Source organism: Pelophylax lessonae, assembly GCF_965119305.1.
Source record: "Pelophylax lessonae genome assembly, chromosome: 9".
NCBI classification, from domain to species: domain Eukaryota; kingdom Metazoa; phylum Chordata; class Amphibia; order Anura; family Ranidae; genus Pelophylax; species Pelophylax lessonae.
The window spans coordinates 23,329,429-23,348,503 of NC_138776.1; the positions used below are offsets into that span (position 1 = coordinate 23,329,429).

The 19,075-nt window shown below is 39.4% G+C and overlaps 1 protein-coding gene across 2 annotated transcripts in view; it reads left to right on the plus strand.

Moving 5' to 3' along the window:
* Positions 1 to 3,438: 3,438 nt before the first annotated feature.
* Positions 3,439 to 19,075, plus strand: part of LOC309563735 (pyridine nucleotide-disulfide oxidoreductase domain-containing protein 2-like) — a gene marked incomplete at its 3' end in the record, with an annotated part of 73,974 nt that continues 58,337 nt past the window's right edge. For both annotated transcript variants that reach the window (XM_082268335.1, XM_082268334.1), the window contains exons 1-4: positions 3,439 to 3,748; positions 6,174 to 6,193; positions 16,325 to 16,418; positions 16,517 to 16,590. In XM_082268335.1, coding sequence (XP_082124461.1) covers positions 3,634 to 3,748; positions 6,174 to 6,193; positions 16,325 to 16,418; positions 16,517 to 16,590 — 303 coding nt within the window. In that variant the 5' untranslated portion in view covers positions 3,439 to 3,633. The remainder of the gene's footprint in view (positions 3,749 to 6,173; positions 6,194 to 16,324; positions 16,419 to 16,516; positions 16,591 to 19,075) is intronic.

Sequence of the window (19,075 nt, forward strand, 5' to 3'; positions counted from 1 at the left end):
AGTAATGTCACTGGTCCCCCCAAAAGTGTCAAAAATGTCAGTTAGGGGTCCGATCTGTCCGCCGCAATGTCGCAGTCCTGCTAAAAATCACAGATCGCCGCCATTACTAGTAAAAAAAATAAATAAAAATGACATAAATCTTTCCCGTAGTTTGTAGACGCGATAACTTTGCACGAACCAATCAAAATACGCTTATTGGGATTTTTTTTTTTTTTTACCAAAAATATGTAGCAGAATACATATTAGCCTAAAATGATGAAAAAATTAGATTTTTGGGGGGGGGGGGGGGAATGTTTTTTAACAGAATGTAAAAAAAAATATATTTTTTTTTTTTCAGAATTGTCGCTCTTTTTTTGGTTTATAGCGCAAAAAAATAAAAATTGCACAGGTGATCAAATACCACCAAAAGAAAGCTCTATTTGTGGGGAAAAAAAAGACATTTTAAGGAATTTTATTTGGGTACAGTGTCACACGACCGCGCGATTGTCCATTAACCACTCCAGCCCAGAAAGATTTTAGCCCCTTCCTGTGATTCAGCACTGCGTTACTTTAACGGAAATTGCCCAGTCGTGCGACGCTGTATCCAAATGAAATTTACGTCCTTTTTTCCCACAAATAGAGTTTTTTTTGGTGGTATTTGATCACCTCTGCGATTTTTAATTTTTGCGCTATAGGGGGGCACTTTGTTTATGAAGGGGTGTAGGGTTAAAGGGGGGCAGTGTGTATATGAAGGGGAGTGTAGGGTTAAAGGGGGGCAGTGTGTATATGAAGGGGGGTGCAGGGTTATGGAGGGGCAGTCTGTATATGAAGGGGGGTGTAGGGTTATGGGGGGGCAGTCTGTATATGAAGGGGAGTGTAGGGTTAAAGGGGGGCAGTGTGTATATGTAGGGGGTGTAGGGTTATAGGGGGCAGTGTGTATATGAAGGGGGGTGTAGGGTTAAGGGGGGCAGTGTGTATATGAAGGGGAGTGTAGGGTTAAAGGGGGGCAGTGTGTATATGAAGGGGGGTGTAGGGTTAAGGGGGGGCAGTGTGTATATGAAGGGGGGTGTAGGGTTAAGGGGGGGCAGTGTGTATATGAAGGGGGTGTAGGGTTATGGGGGGGCAGTGTGTATATGAAGGGGAGTGTAGGGTTAAAGGGGGGCAGTGTGTATATGTAGGGGGTGTAGGGTTAAAGAGAGGCAGTGTGTATATGAAGGGGGGTGTAGGGTTAAAGGGGGGCGGTGTATGCAGGAAGGGGGGGGCAGTGTGTACAGGAAGGGAAGAGTCTGGTTAAAAGGGGGGGGGGGCATTATGTACAGGAAGAAGGGCAATGTGTACAGGTTTTTTTTTTGGGGGGGGGGCAAGTAGCTGGTCTTGCCTAGGGTGCAAAATAGTCTAGCACCAGCCCTGGGAGGGAGTGTGAGCTAATATCATGGGGAGGGAATGAGGGAAGGGGTGCTTCTTGGAAGAGGTGGTTTGGACTGAAATTGTTAAATGATTTAATATGTTCATATATGAAATTCATAAATATGTTATATTGACTACTGCAACTCCCTCCTTATTGTCTTACCTTTAGATAGGCTATCCCCCCTTCAGTCCATCATGAATGCTGCTGCTAGACTCATCCACCTTACCTGACGACGTCGGTGTAATGAAATGTGTAGAGGCGGGGCTTTCGGCATGTCACTTCCAGTATTTGGAAGGCACGCCAGTGTTCTGCCGAAAACTCCAACTTGCCGAATTCTCCAACATCGTTACTTCCGGTGAGTGTACACCAGGAATAATTGGAGATTTCGAGCATTTGGTGTTTTCACACAACACCGGCAGCCTTTACACTCCGGTAGATGCTATAATTAGTGCAGATTGTTAGTCCGCCCGCTAGTGGAGGTGGCCATGTTTTACACTCTGGTAGATGCTATAATTAGTGCAGATTGTTAGTCCGCCCGCTAGTGGAGGCGGCCATGTTTTGAACTCCGGTAGATGCTATAATTAGTGAAGATTGTTAGTCAGCCCGCTAGTGGAGGTGGCCATGTTTTACACTCTGGTAGATGCTATAATTAGTGCAGATTGTTAGTCCGCCCGCTAGTGGAGGCGGCCATGTTTTACACTCCGGTAGATGCTATAATTAGTGAAGATTGTTAGTCCGCCCGCTAGTGGAGGCGGCCATGTTTTGAACTCCGGTAGATGCTATAATTAGTGCAGATTGTTAGTCCGCCCGCTAGTGGAGGCGGCCATGTTTTACACTCCGGTAGATGCTATAATTAGTGAAGATTGTTAGTCCGTCCGCTAGTGGAGGCGGCCATGTTTTGAACTCCGGTAGATGCTATAATTAGTGCAGATTGTTAGTCCGCCCGCTAGTGGAGGCGGCCATGTTTTGAACTCCGGTAGATGCTATAATTAGTGCAGATTGTTAGTCTGTCCGCTAGTGGAGGCAGCCATGTTTTACACTCCGGTAGTTGCTATAATTAGTGCAGCTTGTTAGTCTGCCCCCTAGTGGAGGCGGCCATGTTTTACACTCCGGTAGTTGATATAATTAGTGCAGCTTGTTAGTCTGCCCCCTAATGGAGGCGACCATGTTTTACACTCCCGTAGATGCTTTAATTAGTGCAGATTGTTAGTCCGCCCGCTAGTGGAGGTGGCCATGTTTTTGGTTACTAACGGACGGACTAACAATCTGCACTAATTATGACATCTACCAGAGCGCAAAGGCTGCCGGTGTTGTGTGAAAACACCAAGTAGTGGAAATCTCCAATTATTCCGGGATACACTCACCGGAAGTGACGTCGTTGTAGAATTCAGCAAGTCCGAGTTTTCAGCAGAACACCGGCTCCTGGCTATGGCGGAGCAGACTATTACATGGGTTTTACGGGCTGTATCAGTGCCAATCCCTCCTCTGGCTTTCTGCTGAGCCCCCTGACCTAACCAGCATGTAAGAATATGGAAAATACCATCTACATAATGAACAAACATAAAAGTAATGTGCTGCCAGGTGCGGGCGAGGAGAGTGACCTGTGAAATCATCAGATTTAACTTTTTATCTGTTGTACAATTTATTGTTTTGTGATGGTATCTGAGCCTTTGTGGCCAGTTCGGTATTGAGTTTAATGTTTCGTGTTCATCAAATAGCAATGGTTCGTACGCTACGGATTTACTTTTCCTTTGTTTTTCACATATAACCGTTTTAAATTTTGTACAAATAATATTTTATTTTACTTTATATTATTTTTTGCCTAATTTTATAAAACGTTAAATGACGTAAAAACAAAACAATATCAATGCTTGAGAATGACATGTGTGATTCAATACACAAAAAACCCTTTTCTCTGCTCTTTGTTCTTGGATCTCTGCCAGTTTGGGAGTTGAACTCTCTTCATCCCAGGATTAGGAGTTTCCTATTCAGCTTTTCTTTCTTCGGTGGGAGCTTTCCAAGAATCTAACATAGGAGGAGCCTGAAATATTCAAACCTCACGTTCTACTTTAGTTTCCTGATTCGAGGTCTGCCTATGTAATGATTACATGTCCTGCACTGTACAGACTCTCCGCCAAAACCTGTACTACAGGAACATTTCAGGTTCCTAACAAAGTCCACATCTCAGTCGGAGCAGAGGAGAGCGCCGTCTGGTTACAGCTGCACATTTCCATTCATGTGTAAAGATGACCGGAGTGGGCTTGCAATGCATGAAGCAAACCAGACACCTCGGCCCAAGAGCTTACTCCAAAATCACAGGACAGCTGAAGCTGAAATATGACGCTGTGATCATTGGAGGAGGTAAGAATCTTTGTGCATCTCCTCTCCTAGATTTGTGTCTAGATTAGCTTGTGTCTTCCTTGCAGAGAACATGGACTACTGGAATCCTTTAGCCCCCTTTCACACTTGTGCGACTTTTGTTGCCACGATTTTCACTGGACTTAAAGCAATGCCTATGTCTTTGGACCTCAAAACGCATTAACCACTTTAAGACCGGAAGGATTTGCCCCCTTAATGACCAGGCCCTATTTTGCGATTCGGCACTACGTTACTTTAACGGACAATTGCGCGGTCGTACGACGCTGTACCCAAATAAAATTGACGTCCTTTTTTCCCCACAAATAGAGCTTTCTTTTGGCGGTATTTGATCACCTGTGCGATTTTTATTTTTTGCGCTATAAACAAAAAAAGAGCGCCAATTTTGAAAAAAAAAAAAACAATATTTTTCACTTTCTGCTAAAAACCATCCCCCCCCCCCCCCCCTCCAAAAAAAAAAAATCAAAATTTTTTAACATTTTAGGCCAATTTGTTTTCTGCTACATATTTTTGGTAAAAAAAAAATCGCAATAAGCGTATTTTGATTGGTTTGCGCAAAGTTTATCGCGTCTACAAACCAGGGGAAAGATTTATGCCATTTTTATTGTTTTTTTTTTTACTAGTACTGTTATGGCGGCGATCTGCGATTTTTTGCGGGACTGCGACATTGCGGTGGACAGATCGGACCCCTAACTGACATTTTTGACACTTTTGGGGGGACCTAAATATTACTAAATATAAAATTGCGCTCAACTAAAAAACACTGGTGCAACAATAAATACCTTATATAAAGGCAAAAACAAGGTGCATATTATAGTGCAACAATACGCATATAACATACGGAAAGGTGAATAATCATGTGCAATCATAAACCCATTTTTAAAGTGGACATTCACATTGAGGCGACACGACTTTGGGGGGCGACCTGTGAAGTCGCGTGCCCCGCTGTGCACTGCGACTTGCAGAGACTTCTCATAATGGAAGTCTATGCAAGTCGCTCCGAGGTCGCCCCAAAGTAGTACAGGACCCTTTTTCTAAGTCGGAGCGACTTGTGTCGCTCCTATTAGAACGGGTCCTGTACTACTCAATGGAACGCGACATACCGCGACTTGTCAGGCCGACAAGTCGCCTGACAATTCGCGCTAATGTGAATGGGCTCTTAACCAATGATACAAAATAAATGATACAGAATAAATGAATTAGATAAATAAATAGTCCATAGTGATAGCAATGAATGTCCAATTTGAAATTTGATGGTGACAAAAATGGCAGCACTTGATAGATTATGTACACCTCCACCAAATACACAGGAACACCCGGTGTGCAATCAAGGCTTACCGGATGAAATGGACCCCTTAAGTTACAGGGGGTCAATGAAAGCAGATTCAGGACACCGGAGATATAGACACCCAATACCAGGGCAGACACCACTTCCAATATACTCCAAAACGATCCTCCTTTATTTCCACTAGAACTGGGGATGGACTTCCATATAGCGTACCCAGAAAGGTTTTTATCTGTTGCCTGGAATAACCTTATGCCCCGTACACACGCGTCGAAAATTGGCAGGGAATTTTCGGCCAACGTCCGATCTGCCGATTTTCGGCTTGTTAGTATGATGCTTCCGACAACCAACTCCGACATTTCGGCCGAAAAAAATCTGGTGTACAGGCTATAAAATTTTTGTTGGCCGTCAACACAACGGCCGATTTCCGTGCAGTCAGTACAGATTTCGACAGGGAAAAATCTGATGAGTAAGTCTGGACATGCTCAGTGAATAAAAAACACAAAGAAAACAAACCAACACATGACATCACTTCTGAAGTAGAATTTTGTTGGCCGAGAAAATTCGTGTGCAGTCTAGGCACATTCCAACCAACAAAACACAACTCTGGACAAAAGTCGGACGATCGGTCGGCCGATAATCGTTGTGTGTGTACAAGGCTTTAAAGTTGAACCCCATTCAGCTGAAAGAAATTCACCTTGTTTTGGGGCTCCTCCCCCATTGTACAGGGTGATTGTTCATTTTGTCTCGGGGGTAAGGTATACAGTCCGGTACTCACCTTATTCATCACTCTAGCAGACTTCCTCTCCTGATCTATGACCGGCTTCCAAAGACTCTCCATTTCAACACTCAACTGAAAGTGAAGATGCCAAGGACCTATCCCATACCAAGAGTGTTAGAGAGCGGAGAAGAATGCCGGCTTCTGGGAGAGCGAGGAATAACACAAGCATTTTACCTTATTCATTACCCCCCTGGACAGAACAAGCAATTAACCCTTGCGGTTGGTGGGGGGGGGGGGGTCTCAGCTGATTGCAGCTTTAATAAAAAAAAAACAGCAAAATATTTAATTATTCAGGAAAAGAGTAATTTTTCTTTCAGTATTTAATTGTTTTCCTTTTCTTTCAGGACACAATGGTCTAGTAGCGGTAAGTTTTAATCCTCAGGTGCTTTGAAATGTTCATTTTTGCTTAATCAGATGCTGAGATGCCTATACATGATGGATTGGGTGAAGGACATTCAGAGTAATATTTGCTGACAACGTTAAAACAAGTAATGTACAGAATAATTATTACACAAGGATCTGATCATTCATTACCGCTATACAGCCCTGGCCAAAAGTTTTATATGGTTTTATAAAAGGAGGGCCCATGGCCCTGATGATTTCAACTCTGACGAAACACTTAGGGCGGAGTCCATGTCTGTGATGTTACCACGCACGCCGAACCTGGAACAATTTAATTTTATATAAAAAAAGTAAAAAAGTGTATCAAACTGCGCTAACAAAAAAAAATAAATAATGTGAAAGTGAAAATAGCAGCTAGCACTTCAACCGACATAGATTGTGACAAAATAAAATATATAAACAGTGCAGTGCTGCACTGCACTGTTTATATATTTTAATTTAATTTTATATGCTGGATTTTATCTGGTTCTTAGCATTGCTTTCTTTTCATAAATCAATATACAGTTTTACACTATGTGGGCAATTCTTTTCTTCCCTATGGGTTGTGATATGGAGTGATCCTTACCGTCAGCCATGACACCATCCCCTTCAGCCTAAATAGAGGGAATCCATCAGATCTTCTGTGTATTCTACCCACTTGTACTGTATCTAGACTCTTATCCTTTGGAGTCTAGATTTCTGGTAAGGAGGAGGTACACCTGGGTGATAGGTTCCCACTAATTACCTGCTCACCTATATTGGACACTTACCAGGTGACTTTTGTTTGCAATCACTGCTTCTTCTTTGGAGAATAATATGAGCTGTATTTAAATATTAACTATATAATCTCTATGGGGGGAAAAAAGAATTTGAGTTAACAGGCCGTAGTCTGTCAATCTCATGCAAAAAGTGAATAAAGACAAATCAGGGTGGCACTTTTTGCTTTTTCAGGCATACGTGCCGAATAAAAATTCAATAGTTTTTACATTTATCTTCAGTCTGGAGTGCCCTTACTTGGTTCCTTTGTTTGAGATTGACAGACTACGGCCTGTTAACTCAAATTCTTTTTTTCTCCTTGTATTTGATTGACCAACGGCCACTACCTATAACTTTATCTTCGAGATATATATGTTTTAGGACTAATTCTACTCACTTCCCCTACTTGGATTATTGATTAGGCCAATTCTGGAGCACAACCTTTTGCTTTTTCCATTATATAATCTCTATACCTACATCACTTTGATTGTCTAGCATGGCATTTTATGGTATTTATTGGGTTTTATTACGAGTTGTCCTGTTGTGTTGTTGCCAGCAGCCTATATTTACTTTTTGATTTTGTTTATTTATTTCTACCTGCGCAATCAGTTTTTTATTTTTATTTGTGAAGAACAATGCCCTTTCCACCATGATGGAGCACCTTGCCATAGGGCAAAAGTGATAACTAAGTGGCTTGGGAACAAAACATCAAAATTTTGGGTCCATGGCCAGGAAATTCCCCAGACCTTATACCCGTTGAGTCAATCCTCAAGAGGCGGGTGAACAAAAAAAACCCCCAAAAATTCGGACAAATTCCAAGCATTGATTATGCAAGATTGGGCTGCCATCAGTCAGGATGCGGCCCAGAAGTTGATTGACAGCATGCCGGGGTGAATTGCAGAGGTCTTGAAAAGAACGGTCAACACTGCAAATATTGACTCTTTGTCAATAAAAAACCTTTGACACTTATGAAATGCTTGTAATTATGCTTCAGTATATCACAGAAACATCTGACAAAAAGATCTAAAAACATTGAAGCAGCAGACTTTGGGAAAATTAATATTTGTGTCATTCTCAAAACTTTTGGCCACAGCTGTACAATCCAAAAATTACTCTAACATACGGATCAACCACCTTTTTTTTTTCCAATACCACAAGGATTAAAAAAGAAAAAAAGGCTGACAAGTCTTTGATATGTAAGAATATTTAATAATAAATATCTCGCGCTCGTACTTATGTCAGAATATTTATACTGCTCTGAATATAGCAGTGTATTTATTTATGGTTAATAAGCAAAGATCTGAGAAAAAGGAGAGTCTTCACCTATTGCCATAAATCACTGTCGTGAATTCTTTTTAATTGATTAATTTCTTTTTAAAAGCATATACCAATCTTAGTGAGTACAGTCTACAGCGTGGAATATATATATAAAAATATTTATTCTCAAGACATGCAAACACAATATATGATCAAACAAGAAGTGACACAAAAAGATAACTCTACAGAAAAATACTAACTTCAAATAATCAATGCAATGTGATGTTTAGCTCAATAATGAAAGTGAAAGTAAAACAAAGTGAAAGTAAAACGAAAGTAAAACGAAAGCAAGATTACCATTTCTTCCCAGGTATAGTATAAGCCATAAATTAATGTTCTATATAAACAGACTACAATGGTCTGCGAATCACACGGCCCAAAGTCATTCCACTGCAGAAGGAATGAGAATAAGCCATGCAAAACGGAAGACTTAAAATTGCAAATAATGCACTGAATCTGATATTAATAAAAATGTATAAGAACAAAAATCAGCTTTTTAGAGAAAAATCTACCATGGTTTATACGGCTGGGATTGTAATCTCATTACCCTTAAATATGCAATATAAAACATATAAGGAAAGAATAAACAATTGTTGAATAAAATCAAATAACATAGCAAGGCATAATTACCACACTTAAGATGGTGTTACCAGAGTCCTAAGATGGATGCCAGTGAGGGAGGAGTTTCCTCCAAGTTTCAGATGAATGATGTGGATCAGGGAGTATGTCTGCATGAGTCTATTGAAAAATGTAATAGCGTGTGTGGTGTAAGTGTGAGGTGTGTTGTCAGTAGTGTAAAGTGATGTGTCCTCTCTCTCATCTGGGTTGGTCTTTTATATGGTAAGAACAAAGAGCTATAAAAATTACCATAAGTAAAACCCAGAGGGATGAAACATTATCCCTATTGGACGGGATATTCTATACCTAAACTAGTGAGGTCAGAGACACACCCCTTTTGATAATTAACCCAAAACTTGGTTAATAAAGTTAAATGATTTCTCTATATGTGAGATTAATCATATAACACAACATAAAACTTTGTCCAGACTACCAGTACATACATAAATGTCCACCTGTATTTCCATTATTCATCTTGGCAAGTAATGCCATTTCAATAATTATATTATTTAACACAATATAATATTTTTATATTGGAATATCTCAAATTATCTCAAGACTGCACCTGGTATTTTGTCTCCAGAGGGCAGTATTGTACCGTTCATTAGATTTTGTATTTAATATAATTAAAACAATTTGTTATCTGATGACCTATTGACCTGTCGGCTAGTGAATAGCCATTACTTCTTTGACCATGTCTTACACTGTCAATTAAGATGTCTGGCCTGTAGGATTTACAACACCTTGAGCACTTAGACTAGACTTCTCTGAAATAAGGCAACTAGTGACGAGATACATATGTCCTTACACTTATTAGAAAAAGAATTCTAAGTAAGATTATTACTGAGAATATAAACCTAAAACGTGACACAATGTTCCTAAATATATATGTATATGCCTTACATAATATAATAACATAATTATGGCTAATATCGTCTCACATATAATGATGTACCTTTAAAAAAACTTATATAGTTCATCTTTAAATGTCTGCTAGAATATACTGGGGTATTGTCCATTGTTATATACTTATAGACAGACTGAGATATCCCCCCTTAACATAGCGTCAGACTGACTAAGTTTTATCTGATCGAGATGTCAAAAGAAATCCTATTTATGACAAAAGAAAATAGAAATGTCTGCTGAAAGTATAGGACCCTATTGTTGAAATTCTATGCTCTCTTGTAAGCTTGTACGAGACATTTTGTTTAACAAATATATATGAACTTTGTTTGACCTTAGAAACAACATGGAAGCCATTCAGAATCTCTTATGCATTATATGAATACATGGCTTTTAAAATCCCTTTTCTTTTTACCTATTATTATTTTAATCAACCCCCAATAACCCCGACATATCCCCCCCTTTCTTCCCAGTAGACAAGTGAGCAACTTAGGCCTATCTGGAAAGAAAGCTTTTTAAGGAGTAGTAAAAGGAAAAAAAAAATGTCTTGTTCTCTTTTTGTAAGAGAATAGTTCATATTGGGAATTGTTCATAACTTTTAAGTAAATCGGTAACATAAAAAAAAAAAATGAGAAGAGAAAAAAAAACAATCAGTTCAAAATGTCAGTTCGTAGCGACTTTGCAATGTTAGCTATGTCACCAACTGTTCCTTGTTAGTCTCTTTGACTTCTGATCTCCTAGTAAAGAAACTCAAATGTTCCTTGAAATCTGCATCTCCAGCTTGCAAAGTGTTAATGGAGACAGAAATTAACTGCTGCAATGGCATTGGCAACTACCATTCAAAGTGCAGTAAAACATTGTTGGCAATCAGGAATCAGAGAAATCTGTTTGGACGTTCAACCTTGGATGTTGGTTGGATAATGAATGGTTTCAGCATGGCCTAGAGTGTCATACACCTAGACTGAGGTTTGCTCACATAAGCAATGCATCATTCTCACATCTCCTTCAACTGAAAACAGGAGATAGTGTGATTTCTCTCAATGGATTTCCTCGGATCAAATGCACAAAGATCTGTTGAAACAAATCTTCCTCTCCGTCAACAAGAATCTGGGGCGTCTCGCAGCTTGATTCCTGTAGAGGGATCCGATTCAATGAGGGGTTCCGTCCTGAGCTGTGCTCTAGGGAGAGATGACCCATCCGATCGCTGTGTCTTTGGCAAACATCATCGTCTGTACCAATCAACGACCTGGCATGGAAGGTTAATCTCTTCCTATTGGGTGAAACATATAGTATGAATATACATTCTTATCAATTGACATTTCAATGCGATGTTGGGACCCTAAGCTTTCTCAGAGTTCTCCTTTAATCCACCGTGTGATCAGCCCTTTTATATGAGCACCACGGAAGGTGAGACTATATATGCGACCTTTCCTAGGGCGACTGACTTCTGGGGCTTATTAACCTGGTGATGTATTCATCGCCATGGATACTACACATTGGACAATTGTACATTGATACAATATTTTGTTAAAATTTACCTACTACTTAGGAAAAAAAAATATATATATATCTCCCCCTATGGGGCATCAATGCAATTTATTGTAGGCAACAAACTACCTTGCATTGAGGATTCCTTCTTGGTTACCGTATACAACCTTTAACCTCTTGACTTCATTATGTCATTAGGGTTTGATCCTCCTTGGTATCACCGTCATTGGCGATTTTTCAAAATGTGCCCGCTTTGAGCGACCTGTTTGAGTCAGAGGGATGAAGTGACCACTGAAAAATAGGAGGGTAGTTAGTATCTCACAACCAAGATCCCCCCCTGACAGGGATTTCAGGATCCTCAATGCTGTGACCTGGGATTAAAACGGTGTTAGAACCTCTGTTTCCTATGCCTCTATTCAGTGTATCCCTTTGATTCCTTACCACTTGGGCATTTAAGGATTTTATGGCCTTTGGCTGGCCATTGGATTTTTTCCTAAAGATGAATTATTTTAGTTCTGGGCTGCAGTGCCCTGAGTGAACCAAGTGATCAGCTGATCAATTTGGCCTTTACACAGCTGAAAACCTTTACAGAGTTAAATTATTGGCTCCACCTCCTGCGGTGCCTATATCTCTCGGGTACAGACATATGGGACAGATCCCCATCAGAACCATTTATTCGGTTCTGGCGTGAGGTCTGGGCCTTAATGTCACTCGATCTTCCCAAGGATTTTGGGGAACCCTAGGATGGGGCAAATCACTATTTATTTGTGGGTGTCCCCCCCCCCCTTGTTAATGGGATGTCCGGTGTCCTCCTTAAGGTATCCGGTGTCCCCTTGGGGCCTAGGTGGCATGTCTTCTTTGCTAAACTTATTATTATGTACATGGGCAATGCATCAAAACACAGGGATTTAAATTACAGGTGGTTGTACTCAGCTCCTTCATTGAAGGGTGTTAGGCACTTTTGAGTACAGCAAAAAAAAATGATGGGGCCTTGGTGCTGTCTACATTTTAAATTGTAGATAACAGCTCCAGCAGCAGTAAGGTTTTTATGTGGGCTGCATTTTAATTGACATCCTGCAGGCACAACACAGAAAGTTGTTTTCATAGGCCTCAGGGTAATCAATAATGTTTAAGACAATGTCTAAGGACCTTTTCATGACAAAAATCAGGACAGTACTCTTTTTAAAAACTTTTTAAATTCTTATGGAGGTTTATGGTGTCTTTTTAGGGGTGCTAGTCTTTTTGCAATGACCTGATATGACTCATACCTATTTATGCATGGCTGCCCAATTTCTGCCCTCCTATATTAGGAATATGGCTGGGGTAGGACATGGACTCTTTGCCTGATTTCCCCCCCTTGTCTGGGTCATAACCAACAGACTGGGAGTCATATCTGGGTCTATGAATAATTATTTCATATTTAAATGCATGACTAAATTAAGCATTACCCTTTTGCATGGACACCATGACCTTATGGAACTCTCCTATGTATTTACTTATGAGTTCCTGTCATGACATGAACTGTTACATTTTTATTTATTTATTTTTTTTTTTCCACTGCTGGTTACTCGGCAACTTTTTGCTAGAAACATTTTTCCTTGCTCAAAACTTCCTAATTATTGCATTAATCATTTACATTTCACTTTCACATGATTGCTTTCATTACAATTTACTTGATGAAACTTCTGCCACAGTTCTACTTCATTTTGCAGTTTCACGCTACATTCTCTTAACTGATGTGTCCCAATAGAGGTTACTTTCACCTGCCCAAGGAGGTTCCTAATCTCATTCTCTCATTTATTTGGAGTTGAGATTGAAACTTTACTAAACTCCTTTTTGCTGAGCCTTCTGGTGCAGTTCCTCATAAAGATACAGTAAGATTAGCCATGACCAAAAAGTATGTGATCACACTTCCTGACGTCTTTTGGTGTTAGATAAGCTATTGGTGAGTTCATACATACAGGTTGTCCTCTACCCATGTCAGATGCCCTTTATTGGCCCGACGTTTGAGGATTTTGATATATGACTCTAACCAGCGTTTACATATTCCACCATTTCAGACTCAGAGAGGTGTTTCCACACATTTATGATCTGTGCCAAATCTACTGGGGTTGTGGCATTACCACTAGGGACTCACACCTTGCCAGAGTTGGCAGCGTGAACATTACCTGCTGTAGACATTTTTAATGCATTTCTATCACATTCACAATTGATAAAAAAAAATTCCAAAAAAATTTTTTTTTTTTTAAGTTATTGATTATGTCACCTGATCAATATATATGATTGGCATATGTAAGAAATCAATAATTATCTCACTAGGGCCTCCATTATATGTAAGAATATTTAATAATAAATATCTCGCGCTCGTACTTATGTCAGAATATTTATACTGCTCTGAATATAGCAGTGTATTTATTTATGGTTAATAAGCAAAGATCTGAGAAAAAGGAGAGTCTTCACCTATTGCCATAAATCACTGTCGTGAATTCTTTTTAATTGATTAATTTCTTTTTAAAAGCATATACCAATCTTAGTGAGTACAGTCTACAGCGTGGAATATATATATAAAAATATTTATTCTCAAGACATGCAAACACAATATATGATCAAACAAGAAGTGACACAAAAAGATAACTCTACAGAAAAATACTAACTTCAAATAATCAATGCAATGTGATGTTTAGCTCAATAATGAAAGTGAAAGTAAAACAAAGTGAAAGTAAAACGAAAGTAAAACGAAAGCAAGATTACCATTTCTTCCCAGGTATAGTATAAGCCATAAATTAATGTTCTATATAAACAGACTACAATGGTCTGCGAATCACACGGCCCAAAGTCATTCCACTGCAGAAGGAATGAGAATAAGCCATGCAAAACGGAAGACTTAAAATTGCAAATAATGCACTGAATCTGATATTAATAAAAATGTATAAGAACAAAAATCAGCTTTTTAGAGAAAAATCTACCATGGTTTATACGGCTGGGATTGTAATCTCATTACCCTTAAATATGCAATATAAAACATATAAGGAAAGAATAAACAATTGTTGAATAAAATCAAATAACATAGCAAGGCATAATTACCACACTTAAGATGGTGTTACCAGAGTCCTAAGATGGATGCCAGTGAGGGAGGAGTTTCCTCCAAGTTTCAGATGAATGATGTGGATCAGGGAGTATGTCTGCATGAGTCTATTGAAAAATGTAATAGCGTGTGTGGTGTAAGTGTGAGGTGTGTTGTCAGTAGTGTAAAGTGATGTGTCCTCTCTCTCATCTGGGTTGGTCTTTTATATGGTAAGAACAAAGAGCTATAAAAATTACCATAAGTAAAACCCAGAGGGATGAAACATTATCCCTATTGGACGGGATATTCTATACCTAAACTAGTGAGGTCAGAGACACACCCCTTTTGATAATTAACCCAAAACTTGGTTAATAAAGTTAAATGATTTCTCTATATGTGAGATTAATCATATAACACAACATAAAACTTTGTCCAGACTACCAGTACATACATAAATGTCCACCTGTATTTCCATTATTCATCTTGGCAAGTAATGCCATTTCAATAATTATATTATTTAACACAATATAATATTTTTATATTGGAATATCTCAAATTATCTCAAGACTGCACCTGGTATTTTGTCTCCAGAGGGCAGTATTGTACCGTTCATTAGATTTTGTATTTAATATAATTAAAACAATTTGTTATCTGATGACCTATTGACCTGTCGGCTAGTGAATAGCCATTACTTCTTTGACCATGTCTTACACTGTCAATTAAGATGTCTGGCCTGTAGGATTTACAACACCTTGAGCACTTAGACTAGACTTCTCTGAAATAAGGCAACTAGTGACGAGATACATATGTCCTTACACTTATTAGAAAAAGAATTCTAAGTAAGATTATTACTGAGAATATAAACCTAAAACGTGACACAATGTTCCTAAATATATATGTATATGCCTTACATAATATAATAACATAATTATGGCTAATATCGTCTCACATATAATGATGTACCTTTAAAAAAACTTATATAGTTCATCTTTAAATGTCTGCTAGAATATACTGGGGTATTGTCCATTGTTATATACTTATAGACAGACTGAGATATCCCCCCTTAACATAGCGTCAGACTGACTAAGTTTTATCTGATCGAGATGTCAAAAGAAATCCTATTTATGACAAAAGAAAATAGAAATGTCTGCTGAAAGTATAGGACCCTATTGTTGAAATTCTATGCTCTCTTGTAAGCTTGTACGAGACATTTTGTTTAACAAATATATATGAACTTTGTTTGACCTTAGAAACAACATGGAAGCCATTCAGAATCTCTTATGCATTATATGAATACATGGCTTTTAAAATCCCTTTTCTTTTTACCTATTATTATTTTAATCAACCCCCAATAACCCCGACAGATATCTACACAATAAGAACAAAATACAGTTTTGTTTCTGATAATATATATATATATATATATATATATATATATACACACAGTGCCTTGCGAAAGTATTCAGCCCCCTTGAACCTTTCGACCTTTTCAATTTTTCAGTTTTTTTATTTGTTAACAAAGTTTGAAATATCCAATAAATTTCGTTCCACTTCATGATTGTGTCCCACTTGTTGTTGATTCTTCACAAAAAAATGACAGTTTTATATCTTTATGTTTGAAGCCTGAAATGTGGCAAAAGGTCGAAAAGTTCAAGGGGGTCGAATACTTTCACAAGGCACTATATATATATATATATATATATATATAAAAACATACAAAGTGTGTCCTCAGTCCTCCAGGCTGAATGACTCTGATGATCATTGCACTGTGGCTGCATAGTGACATGACTCTAAGCACTCACGGTGTGTCAAAAGAAAGTCTCCAAAGTGTGATTCACAGCAAAAGAAAAAGACATTAGTTTTAAGTATAGTCCTAACTAGAAAAAGATACTTCGATTATCAGAGTGCTCTTGTGAATGTTCTGTACAAAGATAAATAAATCCTGATCCAATTTTATGCATTTTATAGGCGGCTTATCTGCAGAAATCTGGACTGCGTGTTGTGGTTCTTGAAAGAAGACACGTGATTGGAGGAGCCGCGGTGACGGAAGAGATCATTCCAGGTAGATTTCCTTGTAGACACACCGTAATCAAAGTCTAATTACTAATAAAGGGACCAGCAGTATGTTTCCTCCATAGACTGTTGTCTTGCTTCTTCCAGGTTTTAAATTCTCCAGAGCGTCATATCTGCTCAGCCTCCTGAGACCGCAGATTTATAAAGACCTGGAGCTGAAGGTAAGGAGTCTCTTCATACAGAAATATGGGAGCTGCCAATACTGACTTCATTCTGAAGGTGCAAGCTCTGGGGTTTTCATCATTTTGGCTTCATTACTTAATGAGCCATACTCCCCCCTGGATGCATACTTCTCTCTTTTTACATGTCCCTCCCTGGTTGCATTCTTTTATGTAGATGCATATTCCTGTCTAGTTACATGCTTCTCTCTGGTTACATACTCCTCTCTGGTTTAATTCTCCTCTCTGGTTACATGCTCCTTTCTGGTTGCATACTCCTCTCTGGTTTAATTCTCCTCTCTGGTTACATGCTCCTTTCTGGTTGCATACTCCTCTCTGAATGCATACTCCTGACTGGTTGCATGCTCCTCTCTGGTTGCACTCTCCCCTCTGGTTACCTGCTCCTCTCTGGTTACATGTTCCTCTCTGGTTGCATTTTCCTGTCTGGCTGCATTCTTCTCTTTGGTTACATGCTATTGTCAGGTTACATGCTCCTCTCTGGTTGCATGTTCCTCTCTGGCTGAATTCTTCTTTCTAGTTACATGCTCCTCTCTAGTTACATGCTCCTCTCTGATTGCATGCTCCTCTCTGGTTACAGGCTCCTCTCTGGTTACAGGCTCCTCTCTGGTTACATGCTCCTCTTTGGTTATAAGTTCCTCTCTGGCTGGATTCTCCACTTTGGTTACATGCTCCTCCCTGGATACATGTTCCTCTCTGGCTGCATTCTCCTGTCTGGTTACATGCTCTTCTCTGGTTACATGCATCTCTTTGGTTGTATGCTTCCCTCTGGTTACAGGCTCCTCTCTGGTTGTATGCTTCTCTCTGATTGCATTCTTCTCTCTAGTTGCATCCTCCTGTCTGGCTGCATTCTCTTCTCTGGTTTTGATGCTCGTCTCTGGTTGCAGGCTCCTCTGTGGTTACAGGCTCCTCTCTAGTTGTATGCTTCTCTCTGGTTGCATTCTCCTCTCTGGTTGCATCCTCCTGTCTAGCTAAATTCTCCTCCCTAGCTACATACTCCTCTCTGGTTACATGTTCCTCTCTGGCTGTATTTCCCTTTCTGGTTACATGCTTTCCTCTGGTTACATGCTTTCCTCTGGTTACATGCTTTCCTCTGGTTACATGCTCCTCTCTGGTTGCATTTCCCTATCTGGCTGCATACTCCTTTCGGGTTACATACTCCTCTCTAGTTACATGCTCCTCTCTGGTTGCATCCTCCTGTCTAGCTACATTCTCCTCCCTAGCTACATACTCCTCTCTGGTTACTTGTTCCTCTCTGGCTGTATTTCCCTTTCTGGTTACATGCTTTCCTCTGGTTACATGCTTTCCTCTGGTTACATGCTCCTCTCTGGTTGCATTTCCCTATCTGGCTGCATACTCCTTTCAGGTTACATACTCCTCTCTAGTTACATACTCCTCTCTAGTTACAAGCTCCTCTCTGGCTGCATTCTTCTCTCTGGTTAAATGCTTCTCTGGTTGCATGAGGAGATGAGAGTTATTGTGTTTTGTACTTGTTGCAATAGGGATCATGATTAAGGACTAGAACAGCATAAAATGCGCTGACTTTCCTCTGTCATCCCCCCATGGTGTTTGGTTGCTGTTTTATGTTACATACTGTAGTTACATTGTCATAGTTACATAGTTACATAGTAAGTGAGGTTGAATAAAGACAATAGTCCATCCAGTTCAACCTGTGTAGGTGTGTGTGGCTGTAATCATCTCACATACCCCTGAATGTTCTGAATTGTCCATCTAGTTCATCCAATAAAAGGAAAACAAAATCATACAATCCTACATATGCAATCCTATACCCACAGTTTAACCAGCAGAAGGCAACAAAAGAAAAAACAGCAAAGCATGAACCAATTTGCTCCAGCAGGGGAAAAAATCCTTTCTGCTCCCCGAGAGGCAATTAGATATTCATTGGATCAAATTTACTTATACATATTAGTATCCAGTTACATTTGGAAAATAATCCAGGCCATTTTAAAGCAATCTGAGTTGGCCAGAAACACCTCTTGAGGGATTCTATTCCACATTTTCACAGCCCTTACTATGAAAAATCCTTTCCGTATTTAGAGAATAAATCTCTTTTCCTCCAGATGTAAAGAGTGCCGCCTTGTCCTCTGTGATTATCTTAACGTGAATAACTGAAAAAAAAGTTCACTGTATTGACCCCTTATGTATTTATACATGGAGATCATACAGTATCCCCCCTTAATCTCCTCTTCTCAAGAGAGAATAAATTCAGTTCCTCTAATCTTTCCTGAGCTCCTCCATGCCTCTTATTAGTTTGGTTGCCCTTCTCTGCACTTTCTCCAGTTCCCCGATATCCTTTTTAATGAGCTGGTGCCCAAAACTAAACTGCATATTTCAGATGAAGTCTTAATAATGATTTGTACAGGGGTACAATGATATCTCTCTCTCTGGAGTCCATACCTCTCTTAACCTTCCTAGCTGTATTCCCGAGCGTGGCTCGGGGTTAAATTTC